Below are 23,827 nucleotides of genomic sequence, written 5' to 3'. Positions count from 1 at the left end.
AATTATTTTTAAAAAGCCTTTATTAGAAAACTCCTTTCATCATAACAAAGATGATCACAAGATAATCACTGAAAACAGCATTAGAATTAAAATATAGTGTGTAGGCTATATATTTTGATCCAATGATATAGTCATTTAGAATAAATATTCTTATTTAGATTTCTAAGCAAGGACAACTGCTAAGGGAAAGCTGTCCTCCTTGCAGCCATTTCAAAATATTAGGCAATTTGAAGTAGATCTTTTAAATTATCCATTTGTGTTTTAAGTGTATCTTCATTCTCCATTCTTTTTTTTTTTTTTTTAGTATTTGTCTCATATTTCAACTTCTTGTGTTTATTCCTCAGACTCTTGGAAGTATACAGTAATTTTAACAGCCTTCCTTTGTGACAGGCATTTCATATACTGTACAATCAAGGTTTTCAAGTCTGCTCTATAACTGTTGATTTGTTGATTGGGGTTTAACCTTCTCTTCTAAAGAAATGCCTTTAAGAAGCATAATTCTTTGTAGAGCCACAGTTTATGAGAGTGTTTTATTCTCTACTTCATGCTGTTTGTCAGGTGAATGGGATAGCAATACTCAAAGATGCCCAGAAAAGATACACAGTTTTATATAGAATCACAGCTCAAATCTTTGAATAAGATGTAGTTGAATGCCTTGTCAGACATTACAAAAAATAAAGTAGACTGGTCTAACCAAGTCCATTTCCTCAAATAAGCATTCCTCTAAGCGTGGGCCAGAGACCTTCAGGGATCAGGAGATCAAAACTATTTTTATAATGCTAGTAAAATTATATGCCCTTTTCACTCTCATTTTCACTCTGCATTCACAAGTGTGTGGAGTACAAAAAGTTTATTAAGATGGATTAAGATTCCACATTGATATTAACCTTTAGGAAACTAATACTCATTAAGTTTCAATGTAGCTCCAAAGAAAAATACTTGTCATTATATGAATAAAATATTGGAGCAGATTTTTCTTCATACTTTTACAATAAAACAACATATTACAAAAGATAATGCAGGAACAGGTATGAAAATCCAATTGTCTTGTATTCAGGCTTTATTTATTTATTTATTTAGAGACAGAGTCTCACGCTGTCCCCCAGGCTGGAGTGCAGTGGCGCCATCTCGGCTCACTGCAACCTTCGCCTACAGGATTCAATTGATTCTTCTGTCTCAGCCTCCTGAGTAGCTGGGATTACAGGCACTTGCCACCACGCCCAGCTAATTTTTGTATTTTTAGTAGAGATGGGGTTTCACCATGTTCTTCAGTTTGGTCTCGATCTCCTGACCTCCGGTGATCCGCCCGCCTCAGCCTCACAAAGGGCAGAGATGACAGGCATGAGCCATCGCGCCCGGCCTATTCAGCCATTTTTAAAGAGATTTTTGAAACTGTAAGATAACATCACTCTTCTCATTTATATTTTTGTCTTGGTTAATATTTTTTAATAAAATAAGTTATTTTCATTAGTTTGTATTAGATTTATTTATATTGCTAATAATTATAGTAATGTAATACTAATTTAGTTATTGATACTATGAAATAATTTTAAAATAAATATTATGCATTTTTCTCACTTCTAGTTTCTACTGTGTAGATATTACCACATAATCAAAACTCTGTTTTGAGGAATCTTTGGTACTTTTGAGGGTAAATGGATTTTTAGACCAAAATATGTGAGAACCCCAGCACTAAATGAAGAAAGTCTGATCTGAAAATAATAATAACATATGTCTAAATACCATATTGTAAGAAATTTTTTAAAAAATAAGTTACAAAGAAAGATAATGATCTAGAGAGAACACCAATGAACCCCTTTTCATCTTGTTTGCAATTGGCACACTTTGAAGTAGAAAAGGTAAAATTTCATTCTTAAGTGACTTTATATAAGTTTTGTAGTTACCCACATGAAACAGATTTCATCAGATACTGCAAAACATCAGTAGAACGTATACACAGTTAAATGTAACCATTTTGTTTCCTGAAATCAAGAACTTTTAAAGGACTTTGGAACTATTTCTGTTTACCTAACATTGATTATGACTCAGTTCCAAATAGAAAATGTAATGAAAGACTGAAATGTAATGAAAGTAACAAATTCTTCTACTTAAAATAAAACATGAAAAATCAGCAGGTAAACTATGAGTTACACTGTTCCAACATGTGTATATGTGTATTGTCAAACTGTATCTGTATTATATTTGCACAAATGAACTACTTTTATTACTTTTATCTCATAGCATTACCTCAATGTTAAAATTCACACACACACACACACACACACACACAGAGGCATAATTACATACTGCTGTATATTGCTTTAAAAGTTAGAATTGGTATCAAAGTTATCTATCTTTAAAAAAATTTAGTAAGAGTTTCAAAATACCTACAGTACTTGAATTTCTGTGCCTGGGTTATTAAATGATATTGAAACAATTATGCCATGACTCCTGCTATATAAAAGCTATAATACTCTTTTATCTCATTATTATTTAAATGTTAAATGCTCTATTATAGAGGTAAATTGGGTTTAAAATAGAATGTTTCAAACAGAACAGCGAAAAATATAAGGTTAAACAGAGTGAGGAATCAGAGCTTCAATTTATGATATGAAGCTTGCTAGGGCATGGATTGATCTTTTGATATACCAAGAAAGATAGACCCTCTGGCATGCCCTGTAGAGAATAAAAATACTGATTGAAACAAAAATGTAAAACAGCTGTTAAGTGACAGAGGAAATGTGCATTGGACCACCAGACTGCCATAAATATTGCACTCTTAATCAGAAAGCACCTGTCTTTTCCTTTTTGACAATCTCTGCATTGTATTTAATCTGTACAGAATGCTTCTCCCAACAGATGCAATGGTGTTTATAAATCTAAAACCTTATTTAAATGAAGCTTACAACTGGAGATGTTTCAATTAACAGGGCACTATTTTATGAGAAGGAATCATTCTAACATTTGGCAAATCCATAGATTGCAATGCATTTGCAAAAGTTAATTATTGGAAAATTAGAGTATAGAGGCCAAGAAAAGCTAAAGATCAAAGGTGTTTTAAGCAATTTTATGCAATGTATTTGCATCCAGAGAAACTACAGGTAAAAGCCATTGGTGGGAATGTGGAATAGCTTGAAATATTGGGGATAGATATTACAAAATATCATGTTTTATTGACATGTCCATAAAAATTGGCCTCTATTGCACTAGTTTATTTTCCTACAGTTCAGTTTTTCACGTATTATCATAATTCACTTGTTGAAATTGAATATAATAGATCCATGATCAATCTCACTAGATGATAGATAGATAGATGATAGATAGATAGATAGATAGTAATTCTAAGGTTTGCATTATAATCACCCAAATAAATGTCAAATAGGTGATTTCTTCAAAACCATGGATATAATAATAAAATTAACTCTCTTAGAAAACACCCTTTGAAAGTGGAAGCAGCTATAAAATTTTTCACTTTAACTCTTACTAAAGTGAGTGCAGAGATAATGAGCTCAGTCCCTACAGGGGCCACACAGATACTATAAGTGACACAAGTCTGGTGAAACATTTGACCCTTAGTGGAGTATTCATCTCCTAATCTTTGATAGAAACAGGTGTTGAAGAAAATATTCTTCTTAACTGCCCTCTTGGACAAACAACATGGCAGGCTAGTGAGCAGTGCCCATTTAGTTGATTGTTTCCGTGGTGAAAAAGTACACAATATTTCCAGAAATTCAATTTTTCAGTAACTTATAGGTCAAACAAAATATATTGATAGACTATCTCTTGCCCTTGGGCTTCCAATTTGCAGTCTTTAGTATAATAGTTGAGAACATAGGCTTACTGTCAAACATATCTTAGATCAACATCTGTCTTGGCCATTTATTATCTTTATGACCTTGGATAAGCTACTAGCTTTTAAATTCCATTTCATTCTCAGCATGAACAGAGTTAATAATAAAAGCTAATTTATAGTGATGTTTTAAATAATAAATGATATAAGGGGTATAAAATACTTAGCATGGCAAGTACTCAATAAGTGGTAAATAAGCAATAAGTGGTAGATATTATGGGCTTCTTTTGTTGTTGTTGTTGTTTTGAGATAGTGTCTCACTCTGTCACCCAGGCTGGAGTGCAGTGGTGTGATCTTGGCTCAGTGCCACCTCCCCCTCCAGGGCTCAAGCGATCCTCCCATCACAGCCCTCCCCACCACCCCCAGTAGCTGGGACTATAGGCACCTGCAAACACGGCCAGCCAATTTTTGTATTATTGTGTAGAAATAAGATTTCACCGTGTTGCCCAGGTATCAAACTCCTGGGCTCAAGCAATCTGCCCGTCTCAGCTTCCTAAAGTGCTGGGACTACAGGCATGAACCGTTGCACCTATTCTTATTTTGTTTTGAATAAGATACGGATTTTTTAAAAAAAGCAGAAGCCCAGAAACCAATGTAAATGGACCATTAACATGAAGCGATTTAAAATTTCAGGCCTCCTAATTCCAAATCCACCAATCTATTTTCCGTATATATTTGTAACTGTGACTTCATAAAAAAAGCTCTAATTTCCTTACCTGCTTTACTAATTGATATAGGATAAATATTTTTTGCATCATGGGTAAGGCCTTTTTTTAATATTTAAAATTCCTCTTAATAGCTGTATACCAACATCTATTATAGGTTAACACAGAAAGCAAAGGTTATTCTGTTCCTCAGAGAGTCCAAAAAAATTATTTCATCTCGAGCATTCACATTTTGTAAGGGATAAATCCATTTTAAAAATTCTTCCACTAAAGCAATATCAACAAGGTCATTTATTATAAAGCATAGGGGACTCCATTTTAATTCCTTTTTTGGAGATAAATAATACAAATGATTTTGATGGTGGGAGTTAGATATTCTGGGTATAATTTGAAAACGATTGGATCCTTCAGACTAAGCCAGTTCTGTTAGATAGACTTTAGCCTTAGGATAATACAGTTCTTCTTAGAATTTCACTGGTCCCTGTTTCAAAATCTTCTCCCTATTAACACCTCAGATCCTCCAGCTGATCCTCATCAAATTCCACCTCTTCAGCCTGATAAATGTGTTTTCTTCAACAATTAACAAACTCCTCCCTTCTACTGATGTGTTCCTATCTAAAAAGTTTAGAAATTACCCCATTAATATGTTGTACTTACAATCAGACAATAATAACTGCAATAATGGGGACTTATTATCTGCTCAAGGTTAGCTAAACCCTCTACATGCATAGTCTCATTTAATCCTCACCACAGCTCTGTAGATTCCCTAAATATACCAAAGTACTTCATTTGTAAAATCATTTTGAAAGATGTTAAATAATTTGTCGAGTAAGTGTCAGAGTCAGGGCTTCCATCTCATTCCAAAGGCTATACTATTCTCTCTAAATTCTTGGCTTAAAACTAAACCAAGATGAATTAGACATATAATAAGTAAGAATTAAAATATTTTCTGTGTGGTTGCAGAGAAACATAAAGCCAAATATTACTCAATGCTATTAAAAATTAAGATATTGCATATCTAAAGTTGAGCCTATACAAACATAATTTAAGCACCCCTTCTGAGGAACATTTATATTTGAAGAGCAAGGCAGATTTTACCGTACTTTCCAGCCATTATTTTGTTAATGTAATAATTACCTCAAGTAAGCCATTCTAGAGGCTTTCAAATAGCTCCGAATAATGCATAAATAATTTGTAAATGAAGGTAAAATGTCCCAACAGGTTTAGATCCACAGAGAAGCAGTTTCCTGAGACACAATTCTGAGAAAGATTAGAAGGATTGAAGTCCAAAAGATGGATGAACAGAGACTTAATTAAGGTGAATCATGCTTTTGTGATATTCTTTGGAAAAAAATGCTTCCATCTTCACAAAAAAAGTACTATCTTTTTTAAGCAGGCAAACTATTGACAAACTTTGGGTAGCTAATCCACAAGACTCACATTAACATACAGACCATGAAGTGCATTTGCCTTTGGGCAAGGAGAGGAGAATCTATTGCACATGTCATCTGTTTCTGTGAATACCGAAGATTACAATTATGTTTTGATGTTAATCCAACTACTGCAAATTTCTCGTTGCAGAGCACCGTGTGAAAATGTGAGTGACAGTATAAATCTTTTTAAATTGAATTCAACACTATTGAAAAGAGCTGATGTTTTCAAATACTATTACAAAGCCTTTGAAAAAGCAAGAATAACTCTCTAAATGAAGCCGCTTTTCTATAGTGACCTATTTGATATGAAAATTGAATAGCCAGGATAAAATCAAATTCTGCAGGTCTACTATATTGTGTGTGTGTGTTTTGCATTTTTTAGGAACAATCACCTCTAATGTTTTGATGTCCTCGTAAGCAAACTGCACGATGGGAACTCCAAGATGGTTGATGAAATAATCAGCATCACCTTGTATCTGTATAGAACTGATATTGGTTTCTGGGCACTGGGCTCTTCTGGTACAGTTGAAATTATTTTTCTGAAAAACATAATTTAAATTGTTAACACATACTATGCTTCCCAGGTCATCCCTAGATCAGTGCTACTCAAAACATGGTCCACAGATCAGCAGCATCAATGTCACCCTGGAGATTGTTAAAAATGCAAATGCTTAGGCCCCACACTGGCCTACCTAATGGGTGGTAGAGCCCAGGAATCTGCATTGTAACTCTCCTCTTTGATTCTGACGCTCACTGAAGCATAACTAGCATTGGCCAGAATTCAAGCTTTGCTTGCTGTTGTTGCTTCAAAAGCATTTATCATAAGCTGAATTTGAACTCTGATGACTCTGACGATATTTAAAAAAGAATGTTGAGTCTCTAAAAAGGTGTAGCATTTTGTTTTTTTTAATTAAGGTTTCCCATAAACTTAAAGAATGCTTTGTAGGGTATAATTCTGTTCTTCTTAAAATGTCTATTAAAAACTAGAGAAGAGGCCGGGCGTGGTGGCTCACCCCTGTAATCCCAGCACTTTGGGAGGCTGAGGCAGGCGGGTCACCTGAGGTCAGCAGTTTGAGACCAGCCTGGCCAACATGGTGAAAGCTCGTCCCTACTAAAAATAGAAAAATTAGCCAGGCGTGGTGGCAGGCGCCTGTAATTCCAGCTTTTCAGGAGGATGAAGCAGGAGACTTGTTTGAACCCAGGAGGCAGAGGTTGCAGTGAGCCGAGAGTGTACCATTGCACTCCAGGTTGGGCAACAGGAGCAAGGCTCCATCTCAATAAATAACAAATAAATAAATAAAAACAAAAATAAAAGACTAGAGAAGAAACTTTCTTCATTTCTTCCTGAAAGCATATTCCTAGATGTTTTAAAATTATATGCCAACAACTACAGTGGGCCATAGTGAACCACACAGCTAAGTTCAAGCTCTGGGGAATATAAGATGATATAGGCTATTATTTCTTAAACTAAGAGTTGTCTGGCATGCAAAACAAATGACAGCAGCTTTACGAAAATAACACAAACTAAGGGGTTTTATAATTAATATTCATTAAAATGTCTTCTTTAATAAATTTCTCAAAAATCTAGAACATTTCTGAGATGCAGTGGCATCAACTATGAAACGTGGAAGAATACCAATCTCCCGGACAGTTGTGAGAAAATGAGGCAATAAGTATAAGAACATCAAGTGTCATAACAAGCGCATAAAGTATGTACTCAATCCATGTTTGCCTTTGAATCGAGACATCAACTTTTCAACCTCTCATGCTTCTCTGGCGTGACATAATTTCAAAAATACTTTTAAATATAATCTATATAAAATAAAACTATAAAATCAGACCCAAGCTTTACAGGGGAGGTAGGCGTCCCTGTGGTTAACAGGGACGATGAAATTTAAAAACAGAAGCAAGTGGACTTGCTAGAGTGAGAAAAAGCTTTTTCCATTCTTGGAAAAAGCAGCTCCACAAACGTTTGCTTTACACCCTGAGCCAGAACAGTTCCTGTAACCAGACACAAGAGAAACTGGAGCTGGAAACCGCCCCTCACCAGCCCTTTGAAAGAAAAGTTTGACACAGAGTTCTCGTTTGGGGCATAGAAAACAACCAGTCAAAAGTTCGACAGAGAGTTCTGGGGGCATAGAAAACACCCGATCAGTACTCTACTATTTTGACCAATCAGAACTAAACACGTTGGAATCCTTCATTTGCATAAACGGGCCTGATTGAGAACTGAGTGGGGAGTTTTCCCTATTTAAGCTAGACCCTCCCTTTGTTCTTCAGAAAATACACTTTCACTTATATTAAAAGCTGTGCCTCCCTAGTCTACAGATGGTTGTTTTTAATAGAAAATAAAGCTCCCCACTTTTCCTTTTCAGATCACATTGTCTTTTGCTAATATTTATCAAAAGACTTGAAAATATGTGGTGTAATATTAAGAAAATAAGTTATTCCAACTTTTTTCAACCACAGTGCTGGATGTTATAAACATATAATAATGTTTTAATAACTATCTAGTTTCTTTGAAGACCTAATGGAAAGATCTTTGCAACAAAGTTAAACATCAATTAAAATGGAAAGCCAGTATGAACCTTTACAAGCAAGTCAGGGTTTCAGTTTACAGACAAGGCAGTGTTTCTGCTTAATGTGTTTACAACTATTTTGGCTGATTAACCACTTTGGAAATAGAAAAAGAATGTTTTTACCACACAGTCTAATCAGTAGCAACTTAATCCTTTTTATGGTGACCCCCACCCCCCACCACCAATTTGCTTCTTTTCAAAGCTGAATTTTTTGAAAGTGGGGGTAATCCTTTTTCACTTTCTGACACATTCCTCTGGCTTAAGACTCCTGGGGATTTTATATTAAGCTGGGACAGTTTAGAGAGGGTCTTGAATAGTCCCAAAGAAGAGCTAGTCTTAAGCACTAGAACATGAAAAACAAATTATTTTATATCATGTTATAAATCCCGAGCACCTCTGGAGGTATTTGTTTAGCTAGGTTTTTGTTGCTGTTCTTTGTTTTTAAGTTGAATTTGAATGCCTGAGGCAGGCAAGACATTTATTAACATCCATCACTAGTGTCTCACATTGAGCCTGCTCTACTCATTCAGATTTACTGAATAGGGCCAGAGGTATTTGAATTTGTGAAATCGAGATTGTTGCACCATTTTATGTCATTAATGAGGATATGATAAGATCTGGTCTTTACTTTCTCCAGATGCCTGACTGATGAAAGTAAAAATCATTTTTAAATGACCTACTTTCTCTTTAATGAAGTAACATGTATGTCTTTTCAAGACAGCAAAAGCATCCTACTCAACATAAATGAAAATATAGATTTGGCATTAATTTTGTTTTACATATGTTAACTCTTAACATCCACCCATGCTCAGCCATGCTCCTTAGATCAAAATTTTTTTCTCAACAGAAAAATGTCATGGTCAAAAATTAACAATGTCAAATTCTACAATATGTGCCTATTAAAAATTATTTTTTAAAAAATAAACATTGCATTTAAGTTTAATATTTGATATTTTCATTGTCATCATTAGTTATGTAAACATTTAGTTATATAATAGCTGCCCTCTGACAAAAGGTGTTAGTTTCTTACATATGCACCTTTCTAACATTGCACAAATGACCCCATTCCAATCAATCCTTGCAATTTTTTGTTTTTTTTTCAAGATAGAGTCTCACTATGTTGCTAAATGTTGCCCAGGCTGAGCTTGACCTTCTGGGTTTAAGGGATCCTCCCACCTCAGCCTCCTGAATAGCTGGGACTACTGGGCCCAGCTACTTGCAACATTTGTTTGCTCTAACAGTTACATAGAGCACAGTTCTGGTTTAGCCTCAGCCTGTTATTTCTGAAGCCACTGTGAGTTCTCTTCTAGTCTCTCTGTTCTTGCTATAGCTACTATCATTTAGCTTCAATATTTTCATTGCATTCCATTTCCATGGTTTCTTTTAAGTACATAATTATTTACATGTTTTGTATTGTTCAGGCAAATCAAAAGGGCAGCATTCAGCTTTCAAGATTACACTCCCCCAAACACTTCTGCATTCTTCCTACTATAGTTTGCTCTGCCTTGCCTATTTATTTAAAAGTCTAATTTTTTTCCCTAAAGGTTTATATTGCTGCCTCTGCCATATAAAAAAAAATTTTTTTTTTTTTTTTGGTAAACCAACTAAGATGGCAACAGAGTGAGCATTATCTAGAAATATCTTACAATTCTATTTTGAGGGTGAAGATCTATTAAACTACATCTCTGATGCTACATGTGGACTATTTATGGAGAGGGGATAGCATACAGAAAAAGAGGGTTGAGTGACTGATAGCTGGGAGCACTTAACTTTTGAGCCGCCTCATGTCATCATCAAGCCCAAAGGGAAGGAAAATGCTTCAAAAAAGCCAAACCAAGATGGAGGCTTCAGGGACAACACAGTTTTCTGAGGAATACTCCTGGAGCTTGTTTCTCACCTACTGAACCCAGAGTTTCTCTGTTGGCCTTGCAGAGGACTTAACTCACCATTCCCCGACCCCGTCCCCACTCCACACACAACCTTTTCTCCTCCTCTCTCTTTCTTTGTCTACCTCATTCTTTACTTCCCACTCTCACTAATTTAACCAGTGATGAGGGGAAGAAGCACATTACCTTCAAACCTGTGTTCATTTTGTCCTTTCATGCTTTTGTTTCTAACTAGCTTCAAAGTTAAAAAGTCAGATAACCCAATTTGCCCAGATAACCCAAAAGCTAGGAACCCAATTTGCAGATTTGAGGGTTTTTCTTTTTCCCCAAGGTCATTTTATCTAGGGATTTCCCTTAAGAGAAAAACATTCCTGGCATAGAAACACTATTCTCTAAATCTTCATTATTCATTACTTTAATGTAATGAATTTAAGGCCAAATTCACAGACCTGCAGTGATCGTAAATCTATATTCAATCCTAATGTGAATAGTTTTTCCTCACAGCACTTCAGTGGATTATAACAGATCCATGTGAGGTAATAGACATTGATCTACTCAACCCTCATAAGCATTAATATTTGAGAGACTAGTAGGAAGAAATGTTAATTTTCTTTGTTTTACTAGAAGTTAAGCACCATGGAAGAGGGGAGGTTGGCAGCAAATTTGTGCAGGTCAATTAATTTTTAAAATTTATTTACAAGGCTGAGTAAATTCATATTAAGAATTTCATCCAAGGAGTTCAAAATGCCTCATATTTAATGTTTGATAACAAGCATTTTTATTCCAGTTCATAACAGGGGCAAGTTCAGGCAAGGACCATGGTTATGTCACTAGCTTAATTTTCCACCCACAAGTCCATAGAAGACCTGAAATGAAATCACTGCCTCAGTCCTAAATCTGTATGCTCTTTGCAAGTACAGTTTTAAGCTGAAAGGCAAAACTTTATAGTAAATGATCATGTAAGATAAAAAAATTAAGTCAATACTTGCATTAGTTAAATAGTGATGCCAAGACAATTGACAAGTTTCTAAAAGTATTTTTAAAATCTACTTAATAATTCAAATGTTTTATTTCCCCACATTCTGCTTTCTCCTGCATACATACGCATTTACTCTACATGCACAGGAAATTTAAGTTGATTATTTACTTAAACAGCAAGAAAAGTGTAACATTCAAAATAAAAATACCATATTCAATACACCATAATAAAATTAAGTCGCTTTTTTTTTTTTTTTTTTTTTTTGAGATGGAGTCTCACTATGTCACCCAGGCTGGAGTGCAGTGGCACGATATTGACTCACTGCAAGCTCTGCCCCCTGGGTTCACGCCATTCTCCTGCCTCAGTCTCCCGAGTAGCTGGGACTACAGGCGCCCGCCACCACGCCCGGCTAATTTTTTGTATTTTTGATAGAGACAGGGTTTCACCATGTTAGCCAGGATGGTCTCGATCTCCTGACCTCGTGATCCGCCCGCCTCGGCTTCCCAAAGTGCTGGGACTACAGGTGTAAGCCACCTCGCCCAGCCAAAATTAAGTCACTTTCTTTTCGTTTCAGTTATAGTCTTGTAAGTTCAATTTTGTAGAAATAATTTATCTCACTGGTTTTCCTGGTTTTTACAGTATAGTAAAGTACCAATTATCACAATGACACCAATGATGTTTAAAAAATGATTTCTTGCTATAGGGCAGTGTGATGGTTAATTTTAAGTGTCAACTTGGCTGGGCCATGGGATGCCCAGATATTTGGTCAAACATCATTCTGAGTGTGTCTATGAGAGTGTTATTAGATTAAATTAACATTGAATTGACAGGCTGAGTAAAGCAGATTGCCCTACTCAATGTGGACACCCCTCATCTCATCAGCTGAAGACCTGAATGGAACAAAAAGGCTGACCTTCCCACAAGAAAGGGGAGTGGGAGAACTCCTTCTGTCTGACTGCCTTGAACTAGAACATTGGTCTTTTCCTTTCTTTGGTTCTGAACCCCCCAAAAATAAGCTTTTTAAGAGTCTCAAGCCTGTTGGCTTTTGGACTGAAACTTAATAGCTTTCCTGGTGCTCAGACCTTCAAATTCAGACAAGCACTACACTATTGTCTCTCTTAGCTCTGTATCTTTCCAACCGCAGATCTCTGGGCTTGTCAGCCACCATAACCACATGAGACAAATCCTTATAATCTCCTTATATCTACAAATACACACACACACACACAAATTCATATAGTTATATATTATTGTATAATTATATGTTATTAATGTATTTATATATAAATTGTCCCTGTGTGTGTGTGTGTGTGTGTGTGTGTGTGTATTAGTTGGTCTGGGCTGCTATAAGAGAATGCTGTAACCGGCGGCTTAAACAACAGAAATGTATTTATAATGGCTCTGGAGTCTGGGAAGTTCATCAGAGTGCCATCACGGTAAGTTCTAGAGAAGGCTTTCTTCCTGGTTTGCAGATGCCAGTTTTCCCGTGGTATCCTTACGTGATGAGGAGCAGAAAGAGAGAGAGAGAGATCTTGTATCTACCTCTCTTTTTATAAGGGCATTAATTTCATTCACTAGTGCTCCATCCTCATGATCTATGTACTTTCCAAAGGCCCCACCTACAAATAACATCAACATTGGGGATTTTGTCTTCAACGTGTGAATTTTGAGGGGACACAAACATTTAGTCTATAGCAAGATATATCCTATTGATTCTGTTTCTTTGGGGAACTCTGACTAACATAGGCACTCTTAGATGGTAGGTCACCTTTATGTTTGTTTTAAGAAATTTTCATTAGGACTAGTGAAAAATTAAACTTTAATTTCTAACTAATGGTAGTAAGAAGAATTGTGTTATTTGATTAGCTGGAGGTAATTTGACAAAATTTTGTTATAACATTTTTAGTTTAGAACTTTATAGATGTGGTCCTGGGCAGTGTGAACATGTAAACATTGAAGGATCATGGGTAAATCATTACACGTGAAACTGAGAAAAGAACCTAAAGATCCTAATGCCCAAGGGTTCTTACCCTGAGATCCACAAATAGAATTAAAGATCTGAGAACTTGGTGAACCAGAAAAAAAAAAAAAATCTTTATTTTCACTTGCTTCTAACTGAAATTCAACATTCCATTCAATTATGAAACAGGCCACGCACCCAGTAACATTTGTTACAATATTAGTAGTACTTGTAACTTTGTAACCAAATAAAATCATGTTTTTATATCATATTTCAGTTATTGCCAAAACATTGAAATATCACTTGAACTTATTGCTAATTTGGAAATATTGCAGTTATGAGACACTTTGCTGACTTTTGTCATTTAATGTGTTAATTTTAAAAAGCCTATATATTACAAAAATGCAAATTTGTATGTTACTTAGGTAATTGCAGTTTAATATCATTGCTTTCCTTTTAACCCTGTGCATTTTAACTGAAGCAGTTGAAACATAATTTTTGAGACTGGGTCTATATAGGGCTTAGCAGCTTGCCAAAATAGCCCACAGCAGGGAAACTCTCCTAGCAAAATAGCTTTGCTTTACAAATTAGAAAATTAAGGCCCCCAAATTAATAGAATTGAGATTTAATCCCAGAACTTTTCACTTCAAATGCAATGCTCCTTTTTATGTACTATATTGATATATCCAGCTCACAAATCACATTAATGCATGGGAATAAACTACTTCTAAATGTGTCCTTTTTAGGATTCCATGGGTCTTTTTAAATTTTTATCATATTGCATCACCAGATCTAGTTGTAACAAACTATGCATCTATAATTTTTCTTCAATATTTATTTACTGTGTGTGCCATGTATTCTTCATTTATTTAACTTGTATTTTTATGCCAAAATGTGAACCCAATACCCAATATTTAATGATGCATTGCAGATGTCTTCTAATAATCTTTGAAAGAAAACAAAAGGTTATGATTACTGACTTTTTCTACTATTTTATACTAGAAGTTATTCTAAATGCTGACATCTAATGAGCTTCTCATAAACAAAATATCTCCAGAATAGTAAAAAAAAAATTAAAATTAATATATAACTTGCAATGCCTTTATTAAAGATTAAATTGGGTAAGGGAAGAAAACCAGATTTCATCTTATCATAAAATAGAAATTTTGGGGGCCGGGCGCAGTGGCTCACACCTGTAATCCCAGCACTTTGGGAGGCCGAGGCAGGCAGGTTACTTGAAGCCAGGAGTTCGAGACCAGCCTTGCCAACATGGCGAAACTGTGTCTCTACCAAAAATACAAAAATTAGCGGGGTGTTATGACACACGCCTGTAGTCCCAGCTACTCGGGAGGTAGAGGCAGGAGGATTGCTTGAATGCAGGAGGCGGAGCTTGCAGTGAGCCGAGATAGTGCCACTGCACTCCAGCCTGGGTGACAGAATAAGACTCTCTCTCAAAAAAAAAAAAAAGAAAAGAAAAGAAAAAGAAAAATTCAACCCATAATATGGGGTTTTCAAAATCTCCAATTTCTCAGGGTTTCAGCAAAGATTTAAAACCTACTTACTGGATGTTAACAAAAAGTATTTTCAGCTTTAGTGAAAAATTGCTAATCTTCTAGTCTACACAAGTAGCATTGCCAAATTGGAAAACACCCTCTAATTCTCATCTTTCTTCTGTTAATTTATACGACCTTAATCTTGTTATCGGGTATAGAAAAATGTTCTTTTATATTTGAAATACTTTTTATTTAAAATTTAAAATTTCATTATGTACTAATGAGTGCTTTAAGGATCAATCTCTAAGAAAAAAAATAGAGAAATATGAAAATATTTGCTCTTATTTTTACTCCAGCTTCTAGCTGGTGTTTTCTTCTCTACTCCCTCAACAACCGACCTTCATTTCCTCTTCCTCTTCTCTGACCAGTTCAAGATCCCTCACCAATAGTCACAAGATAGAAGACGATGGATTTCTTCATTTTTTCTCTCTCCACTTAAGACTTTGTGTAACAATAAAAACAGGTTTGTTCTTTTAAAACATTAGAAAATATTCAGATTTCAACCAAACTGTTGCATCTAAGTAAAAACCTCCAGTAAAGTAATAAAATAGTACCTACTCTACAGTATTTTAAACCACAGTAAGTTCCAGATGAATCCATCTTTACAATGTAAAAATCTAAATCATAAAATTGTGGTGGGAACAATGGAAGATAATTTTAATAACCTCAGAATGAAAAAGACATGTTTGAATATGACACAAACTCAAAAGATAAAAAAGATTAATTAGTCCTACTACATAAAATTATAACTTTTCTGTATGACAAAAATTACCATAAACAAACATGAATGAAAACCTGGAAAAATATTTACAAATTATTTAACAGACAAATAGCTAGCTTCTATAATATATAAAGAAGAAAGATATGCTGATATAAAAAAATTAATGAAGATGAACTGATATTACCCAGAAAAAATTATTATAAATGCCTTTATACATAAAAGACACATGAAGTGACTTTTATATTTAGTCCCAAAAACCTTGTCAAGTTTGTTTGAATATGGACTGTGTCTTGAAGGATGTGAGAAATCTGGTGCCTCATACTGAGGAAAAAAATTAATACAAATTCTACAAAATTTAAATAAGTTAGATTGCACACATATAATGAAATAATATACAGTCTTTAGAAAGAAAAATGAATCTGTTTACACACTGATAATGAACAATCTCCCAGATACATTTCTACCTAAAAAATAATGTGCTGAGATATTCTGTAAGATATCATTTGTGTTTCAAACATTAAAAATAAAAGTCTATACGCTCTAATATGTTCAAATGCCATTTGCCTCTGGGGAGAGACAATGGTGTGAGGAATGGGTTTAGAAGAAAAACTGCCCATTGTCAATTTGCTTATTACTTTTGTATTTCTGTGAATGAAGCACCTCTCCAAAAAATAAATGTTACATTTTTAAAATTCCCTCTGAACTATATGTTATATGTTCCCAATTCTAAGACTCCCTTGATTGTAAAATATAGTATGAAAAAAAGCTTTAAAAAGGCTTTTGTGGCCAGGCACAGAGGCTCACACCTGTAATTCCAGCACTCTGGGAGGCCGACGTGGGTGGATCACCTGAGGTCAGGGGTTCAAGACCAGCCTGGCCAACATGGCAAAACCCCATCTTTACTAAAAATACAAAAATTAGCTGGGTGTAGTGGCATGCACCTGTAATCTCAGCTTCTCGGGAGGCTGAGGTAGGAGAATCGCTTAAACCCAGGAGGCGAAAGTTGCGGTGAGCCAATATTGCACCACTGCACTCCAGCGTGGGGGACAGAGTAAGATTCCATCTCAAAAAAAAAAAAAAAAAAAAAAAGGAGGGCTTTTGTTTTTTGTTTGGACATAGGGAATAAACAAACCATGTAACAGATATGGCCCAGTTTCAGAAATATTCACAATTGAAGAAATGCCTAACAGTGGAGAAATTGGGTATTTAGAGTTGTGAAATAGATTTGGGACCATCAAAAATGCATATATCACTGGGGAGAGAACAGATGAGAGAAACTGCCACTTTATTAGGGAAAAACAGGGTCTCTTACAGAGGTTTTGGGAATGGACAACAGCATGAGGCCTCTGCTGGGGTAAGGGACACTTAAGTTGACAACCCAAGTCACCAGCAGGACACCAGGAGAGAATGAAGAGTCAAAAGATGGTGGGCCAACACGGAAAGCAAAACACCATCCATTTCATGATTATAATTCAGGACCATTCTTGCTTACACGGTTTGTGTGTGTGTGCATTTTCTAGGAAAGTATCAATGTATTATCAAAATATGCTAAATATGGAACACCTCACTCAGTCCAAGGAGGCAATTATATAAGGACCTACCATTTACAAATGGACATCATATTAGATGATAATGCAATTCTATGAGATGAGTTATTTTTATTTCATTTTACAGACTAAAAGTTTTGTTATCCCCTATAGACATAAGAATAGTGAATGGAATGGCAGGCAGAAGTTTCTAACTTAGATTGTTGCTCTCTTCAACCTCCACCGCTGGCCTAAAGATTTTTCCTCCCATTTAGCTAAGGGAACAAGGAATAAGTTCCTCAACTTATAGAAAAAGCGCTGTTAAGCTGCTGATTAATCACCCAAACTAAAATTACCTTTTCAATGTAAAAGAAATGGAAGTTAAAATAATTTATTCGATTAAAAGACTCCATGGATTCCTTTGTCACATTGGCACTTTTTTTAGCAGGTTTGATATTGGTCACTCCAGCAGCTAAACCTACTTCTTCGCAAATTGCAAACTATATATAGAATGACAAATCCAGAGCCTTTCCAAAAACTGTACTCTGATCATATCTAAATGAAACCTTGACCACGTTGAAAAGATACGACTGTCCCATCCATCTTGCCCTTTGGCCAAGACACTGGATAAACCAGACACCTGGATAAAAGCACACTCCCTCTGGGTACAATTCCCATAGGACCTTAAATGACCAAAAGAATCAAGATATAGATTTTATGTCTCAGTGAAGGATAACAACTCTGGCCTCACAATGCTGTTCCATGCTGAGGAACTGGCTGACATAACATAACTTCAGCTATTATTTCACCAGCCTTCTTGAGGTTTGTCTTAAATAGCTCCTCTTAGGCTCACAGGCAATGCTATTTTAAATAATATGGTGTCAGCATGTCAGTGATGTATTCCAGCTGCCAGGCATTAAAAAAATTAACTGAAAAATCTAACTGGTTTTCAAATCCATATTAACTCTCTCAGACTGCAAATATGTTTAATGAAATATTTAAATTAAATCTTCTGTAGATGAAGCAGTTTAGTACATTCCTTTAAAAAAATCACGTATTTTTTAAAAAGTAAACCAGAAGCAAAGAAACATTTCAAATTATTTTGCATATTAGCATCATTCACTAGATACCAGGGAAAAGTTTGCTGTCCTCTCTGTGACCAGGGTTAGAGGGCAGCTGTAAATCAGGTAGGTGCTCTCAGGTTTTTTAGAGGTAATTCGTTTAATTTTAGGAGGGCACAGGGAGAAAAAAAATTCAAAAATGCAGACTTGGCAAACAGAAGGGCAAAAGGATGTGGATGGCATATCACCACACATTACCATTTCAAGCAGGTTAAATGCTGAGAGTGAGAAATCGGGCAGAGGAAATAACGCCATCAGCAGTAATATGTCCAAGTCTGACAGATGACAGCATCATCACATAACCTTAAAACTGTGGGCCAAACTAACTGCTATCCTCAGGATAGCTTTGCTGGAGTGAGCCCATTAGACCTTTGCGGACACCATTGTATTCAAGGAGCACTGTGTATAGGACACCCAAATACTACCCGTGGCTCACACCCCAATGCTAATCCTTGAAGGTTTAGATTTCTTTGCTCCAGTTGTAAGGGCCATTACCTTGGTCGGACTGTACCAAGGAGTCTTTCACTCATATCACTGTTTTAACTTAGTTCACCTTTGTATTTTCTCTGCCTCTCCTACATGTTTTTGAAGGCAGAGAATTTCTTTTGTCTCTCTTTCTATTGCCCCTATATTGATCAGCACAATAAAATAGATACTTAAAAGAGTTTGTAAAACGGAGATCAATCCACTTATTATGTAATTCTTCCACTGGGACAGAATGGTAAAGAAGATTAGAACTATACAAATACCATCCAGTTTAGAGTAGGCTTAGACCTGAAAATAATTAGACTCGGAGTGCCAAAGTGCAGGAAGTTTGAAGTTGACCTCAGGTAGTTTTATGAATCATAACAATTCTAAAAAACATTCTTTCTTAATTTCTTGCTGGGCAAAACCTGCTTTCAAGTAAACTGTGAATCCCATTAGGCATCTGTAGGAAGTCAATAAGTGTGTACAGACATCACAAAATACCTTGTGAAAAGTAGGTGCTTGAGATAAATATAAAAGAGCAATCAAAGCCATGACTGCAGATGAGATAGACAATTTTGCATTCTCCCTTAAAAAGCAATGATGCTTCTCTTTAGCAGTATGACCACAGGGCAGTTGCTTAACTTCTTGAAGCCTTGAATTTCCCAAATGTGAAAAGGGAATATGTTCATAATATTAGAAGACTAAAGAGAATAAATTAAATAATGCCAAGTTATATAAAATATAAAAGCACTCATCTAGTATAAAGCACTTATTACATACTGTAATTATTATAAATTATCATTACTACTACATAACCAACACACACACATACACACACACACACACCCCTCCTATATTTTTGACAATCCTTTCTACCAAATCTACTTAAAACTGTGTTTTCTTCTGCCTTTTAAGATGTAGAATGATCATATTTAGAAAGTCAAATCTTTTCAACATTATATTCCCTTTATATTCCTTACACAATATAAGAATAGAGAAGACTTTTTTTAATTGGGTTTAGGCTGAGTAAAAGATGATTATCTCCTCCTGAGAAATCATAGAATAATCATTACATACTTGTTCATTTAGTATCAAGAAATTTTCTATCAAGCATTTTTTAATTTCCTAAATTATATTTTTTCTTAATAAAATTCCTTTATTTACAGAGCAATTTCTAACACTACATAATTACAGAAATTGATATTGTAGTTGCAATCTATATAAACTCATTAGATATTTAAATAAAATATAAATTGAATCAAGATAAATCTGTGATTGGAAAACAAGAAAAAATAGTATCAAAAATAGTGGTATAACTGAAAACAAAAGAGGTAAAAATATATCAAAACAGTAGTGATCTAACATTTAAAAATATGTCATATAATATATACATAATAATATGTACACAATACATAAAATACATTTAGATTTAACAATACTTATTGTAGTTCTAAATACTTATTGCAGTTCACCAGGTGGTTTCATATACAATATCTTTATAATTACCTTCAATCAGTTTTAAAGCTATCATTGCTAAGAGAGATTAAGTAAATCATCTATTGTCACTCAGGTAGTGATAAGACCAACATTTCCACCATAGTTTCTAAGTCCAGTATCCTTGACTGTTTAACCCCATGCTGGGAGTCCAAAAAAGTCAGATTTCAAAATTTATCTTGGAAATTCTCTCTTCCCCACCCACATTGGGAACTGAAATCACTGTGAAATACAGAGTCAGATCAAATACAGACTAATTTGATCTGAGACTTTGTGTTGAATTTGGCATTTTGCAGACAGACACAAAAAGCACACAAATGATTATTTAGTATGTCCTCCCACCACTGCCACCTTGGCATCTCACTTGGATGTCAAATAATTACTTCAAATTTAACACATCAAATGTTGAAGTCTACATTATGCTATGAAATAACCTAGTCACACAAAAAAGATACCCTGTGTGATTTCACTTAAAGTGCTATGGACTGAATTGTGTTCCCTCCTAAAAGTCATATGTTAAAGCCTTAATTCCCAAAATGACTGTATTTAGATAAGGTCTATGAGGGGAGGATAAAGGTGAAATTAAGTCATAAGTGTAGGGCCTTAATCTGGTAGGGCTGGCATGTTTATAAGATCTACAGAAGTGGAAGCCATGGATATAATGGACCAATTCTATATATATACTTCTATAGATATTGCATACAGTATACATATTTTGTACAGCATATTTTGTAGATAGCATGTCTGTGAAATACTATCTATTGATAGTACTGTCTACAAAATGTGCTGTTATATTTCATCTAACATTTACAAAATAAGGGAACAAGCAGGTACTATGTTTTTGGGTTTTGGAACCTAAATCCACTAAAAAAAATTAGTTTCAATAAAAATATTTGGGCCGGGCGCGGTGGCTCACGCCTGTAATCCCAGCACTTTGGGAGGCCGAGGCGGGCGGATCACGAGGTCAGGAGATCGAGACCATCCTGGCTAACACGGTGAAACCCCGTCTCTACTAAAAATACAAAAAATTAGCCGGGCGTGGTAGCGGGCGCCTGTAGTCCCAGCTACTCGGGAGGCTGAGGCAGGAGAATGGCGTGAACCCGGGAGGCGGAGCTTGCAGTGAGCCGAGATCGCGCCACTGCACTCCAGCCTGGGCAACAGAGCGAGACTCCGTCTCAAAAAAAAAAAAAAAAAAATTTGAAAAAATATTCTGCCTATACTGAACATGTACAGACTTACATGTACAGACTTTTTTTCCTTGTCATTATTCCCTAAGCAACACAGTGTAACTACTATTTACATGGCATTTCTGTTGTATTAGGTATTATAAGTAACCTTGAGATTAAAGTATAGGGAAGGATGTGCATAGGGTATATGCAAATATTATCCAATTTTATATCAGGGATTTTGGTATCTTTGTATTCTGGCACCCATAGGATGTCTTAGAACCAATGCTCCAATAACTGTATATAACACTTATAATATTATATCAATTTTCAAACTTGCTATAAATTTATAAACCAAATTTTTACCCAATAGCAGGCTTTAGACAGTTTTCCATCTTTCAAGATAAGACAGTAGTTGGGAGAATACATTATTCAAATCGTATAAGGTAAGCAAATAGTCTGTCATCTCTCCTTACTTTCCTTTTTGAACCCACTTCAAATAATGTTAGAAATGTTCAGTTATGGGCTGGACGCAATGGTTCACACCTGTAATCCCAGCACTTTGGGAAGCCAAGGTGGGTGGATCATGAGGTCAAGAGATAGAGACCATCCTGGCCAACATGGTGAAAGCCCATCTCTACTAAAAATACAAAAATCGGCTGGGCATGATGGCGCCTGCCTGTAATCCCAGCTACTTGGGAGGCTGAGGCAGAAGAATCACTTGAACCCGGGAGGCGGAGGTTGCAGTGAGCTGAAATTGCGGCACTGCAAACAAAACTTTCTTGAAACAAACCAGGGGTTACAGTGAAAGAAGTACTAAGAGGGAAATTTATAGCTATGTGCCTACATCAAAAAAGAAGAAAAAAACAATTAAACAACTTAATGATGCATCTGAAAGAACTAGAAAAGAAAGATCAAGGCAAACCCAAAATTAGTAGAAGGAAAGAAATAATAAAGATCAGAGCAGAAATAAATGAAATTGAAACAAAATAAAAACAATATTGAAAACAAAATTGAAATTAAAATGAAAACAAGACAAAAAGATCAATGAAACAAAAAGTTGATTTCCTGAAAAGATAAACAAAAATTGTCAAACCTTTAGCCAGATTAAGTAAGAAAAAATGAGAGAAGATCCACATAAATGAAATCAGAGATGAAAAAGGAGACATTATAACTAATACTGCAGAAATTTACAGGATCATTAGCAGCTACTATGATCAACTACGCCACTAAACTGGGAAATCTATGAGAAGTGAATAAATTCCTTGACACATACAACCTACAAAGATTTAATCATGAAGAAATTCAAAAACAGACAAATAACAAGTAAAGACATCAAAGCTGTAATAAAAAAATGTCCCCGCAAAGAAAAGCCTTGGACTCCATGGCTTTACTGCTGAATTCTACCAAACATTTAAAGAACATCTGATACCAATGCTACTCAAACTTTTCTGAAAAATGAAGTAGGAAGGAATACTTCCAAGTTCATTATATGAGGCCAATATTACCCTGATACCAAAACCAGACAAAGACACATAAAAAAAGAAGGGAAACTATAAGCCAATATTACTGATGAATATTGCTGCAATAATCCACAACAAAATACTAGCAAATCACATTCAACACAGTAAAAAGATCATTCATCATGACCAAGTGAGGTTCACCCCAGTGATACAAGATTGGTGCAACATATGCAAATCAGTCGATGTGATACACCATTTCAACAGGATGAAGGACAAAAACTGTACAGCATTTCAATTGATGCTGAAAAAGCATTTAATAAAATTCAACATTCCTTCATGATAAAACCGTCAAAAAACTTGGTATAGAAAAACATACCTCAACATAATAAAAGCCATATATGACAGACTCATAGATAATATCATACTGAATGGGGAAAAACATAAAGCCTTTCCTGTGAGATGTGGAAAAAGACAAGAATGCCTGTGTTCAGCATTGTTTTTCAACATAGTACTGGAAGTCCTAGCTAAAGCAATCGGACAAGAGAAAAAAATAAAGGGCATCCAAATTGGAAAAGAGGAAGTCAAATTATCCTTGTTTGCAGATGACATGATCATATATTTAGAAAAACCTAAAGACTCCAGCAAAACAACAACAACAAAAACAACAACAAAAAACTTTAGAACTAATAAACAAATTTAAAAAAAATTACACAATAAATAACATACAAAAATTAGTAGCATTTCTATAGGCCAACAGCAAACAATTTGAAAAAGCAATCAAGAAAGTAATTCCACTTACAATAGCCACAAATAAAATTAATATCTGGGAATTATTATAACCAAAGAAGTGAAAGATCTCTACCATGAAAACTATAAAACACTGATGCAAGAAATTGAAGAGGACAACAAAAAATAAAAGATATTCCATGTTCATATATTGAAAAAAATCAATATTGTTAAAAT

The 23,827-nt window shown here is 35.1% G+C and overlaps 1 protein-coding gene across 1 annotated transcript in view; it reads right to left on the bottom strand.

Moving 5' to 3' along the window:
* The window catches only part of NAALADL2 (N-acetylated alpha-linked acidic dipeptidase like 2), a 1,375,347-nt gene that overhangs the window by 230,127 nt on the left and 1,121,393 nt on the right, over positions 1 to 23,827 (bottom strand). The window contains exon 14 of the mRNA XM_063602605.1: positions 6,341 to 6,487. Coding sequence (XP_063458675.1) covers positions 6,341 to 6,487 — 147 coding nt within the window. The remainder of the gene's footprint in view (positions 1 to 6,340; positions 6,488 to 23,827) is intronic.

Source organism: Pan paniscus, chromosome 2, assembly GCF_029289425.2.
Source record: "Pan paniscus chromosome 2, NHGRI_mPanPan1-v2.0_pri, whole genome shotgun sequence".
Lineage (NCBI taxonomy): Eukaryota > Metazoa > Chordata > Mammalia > Primates > Hominidae > Pan > Pan paniscus.
This window is presented reverse-complemented; position numbering and strand designations above follow the sequence as displayed.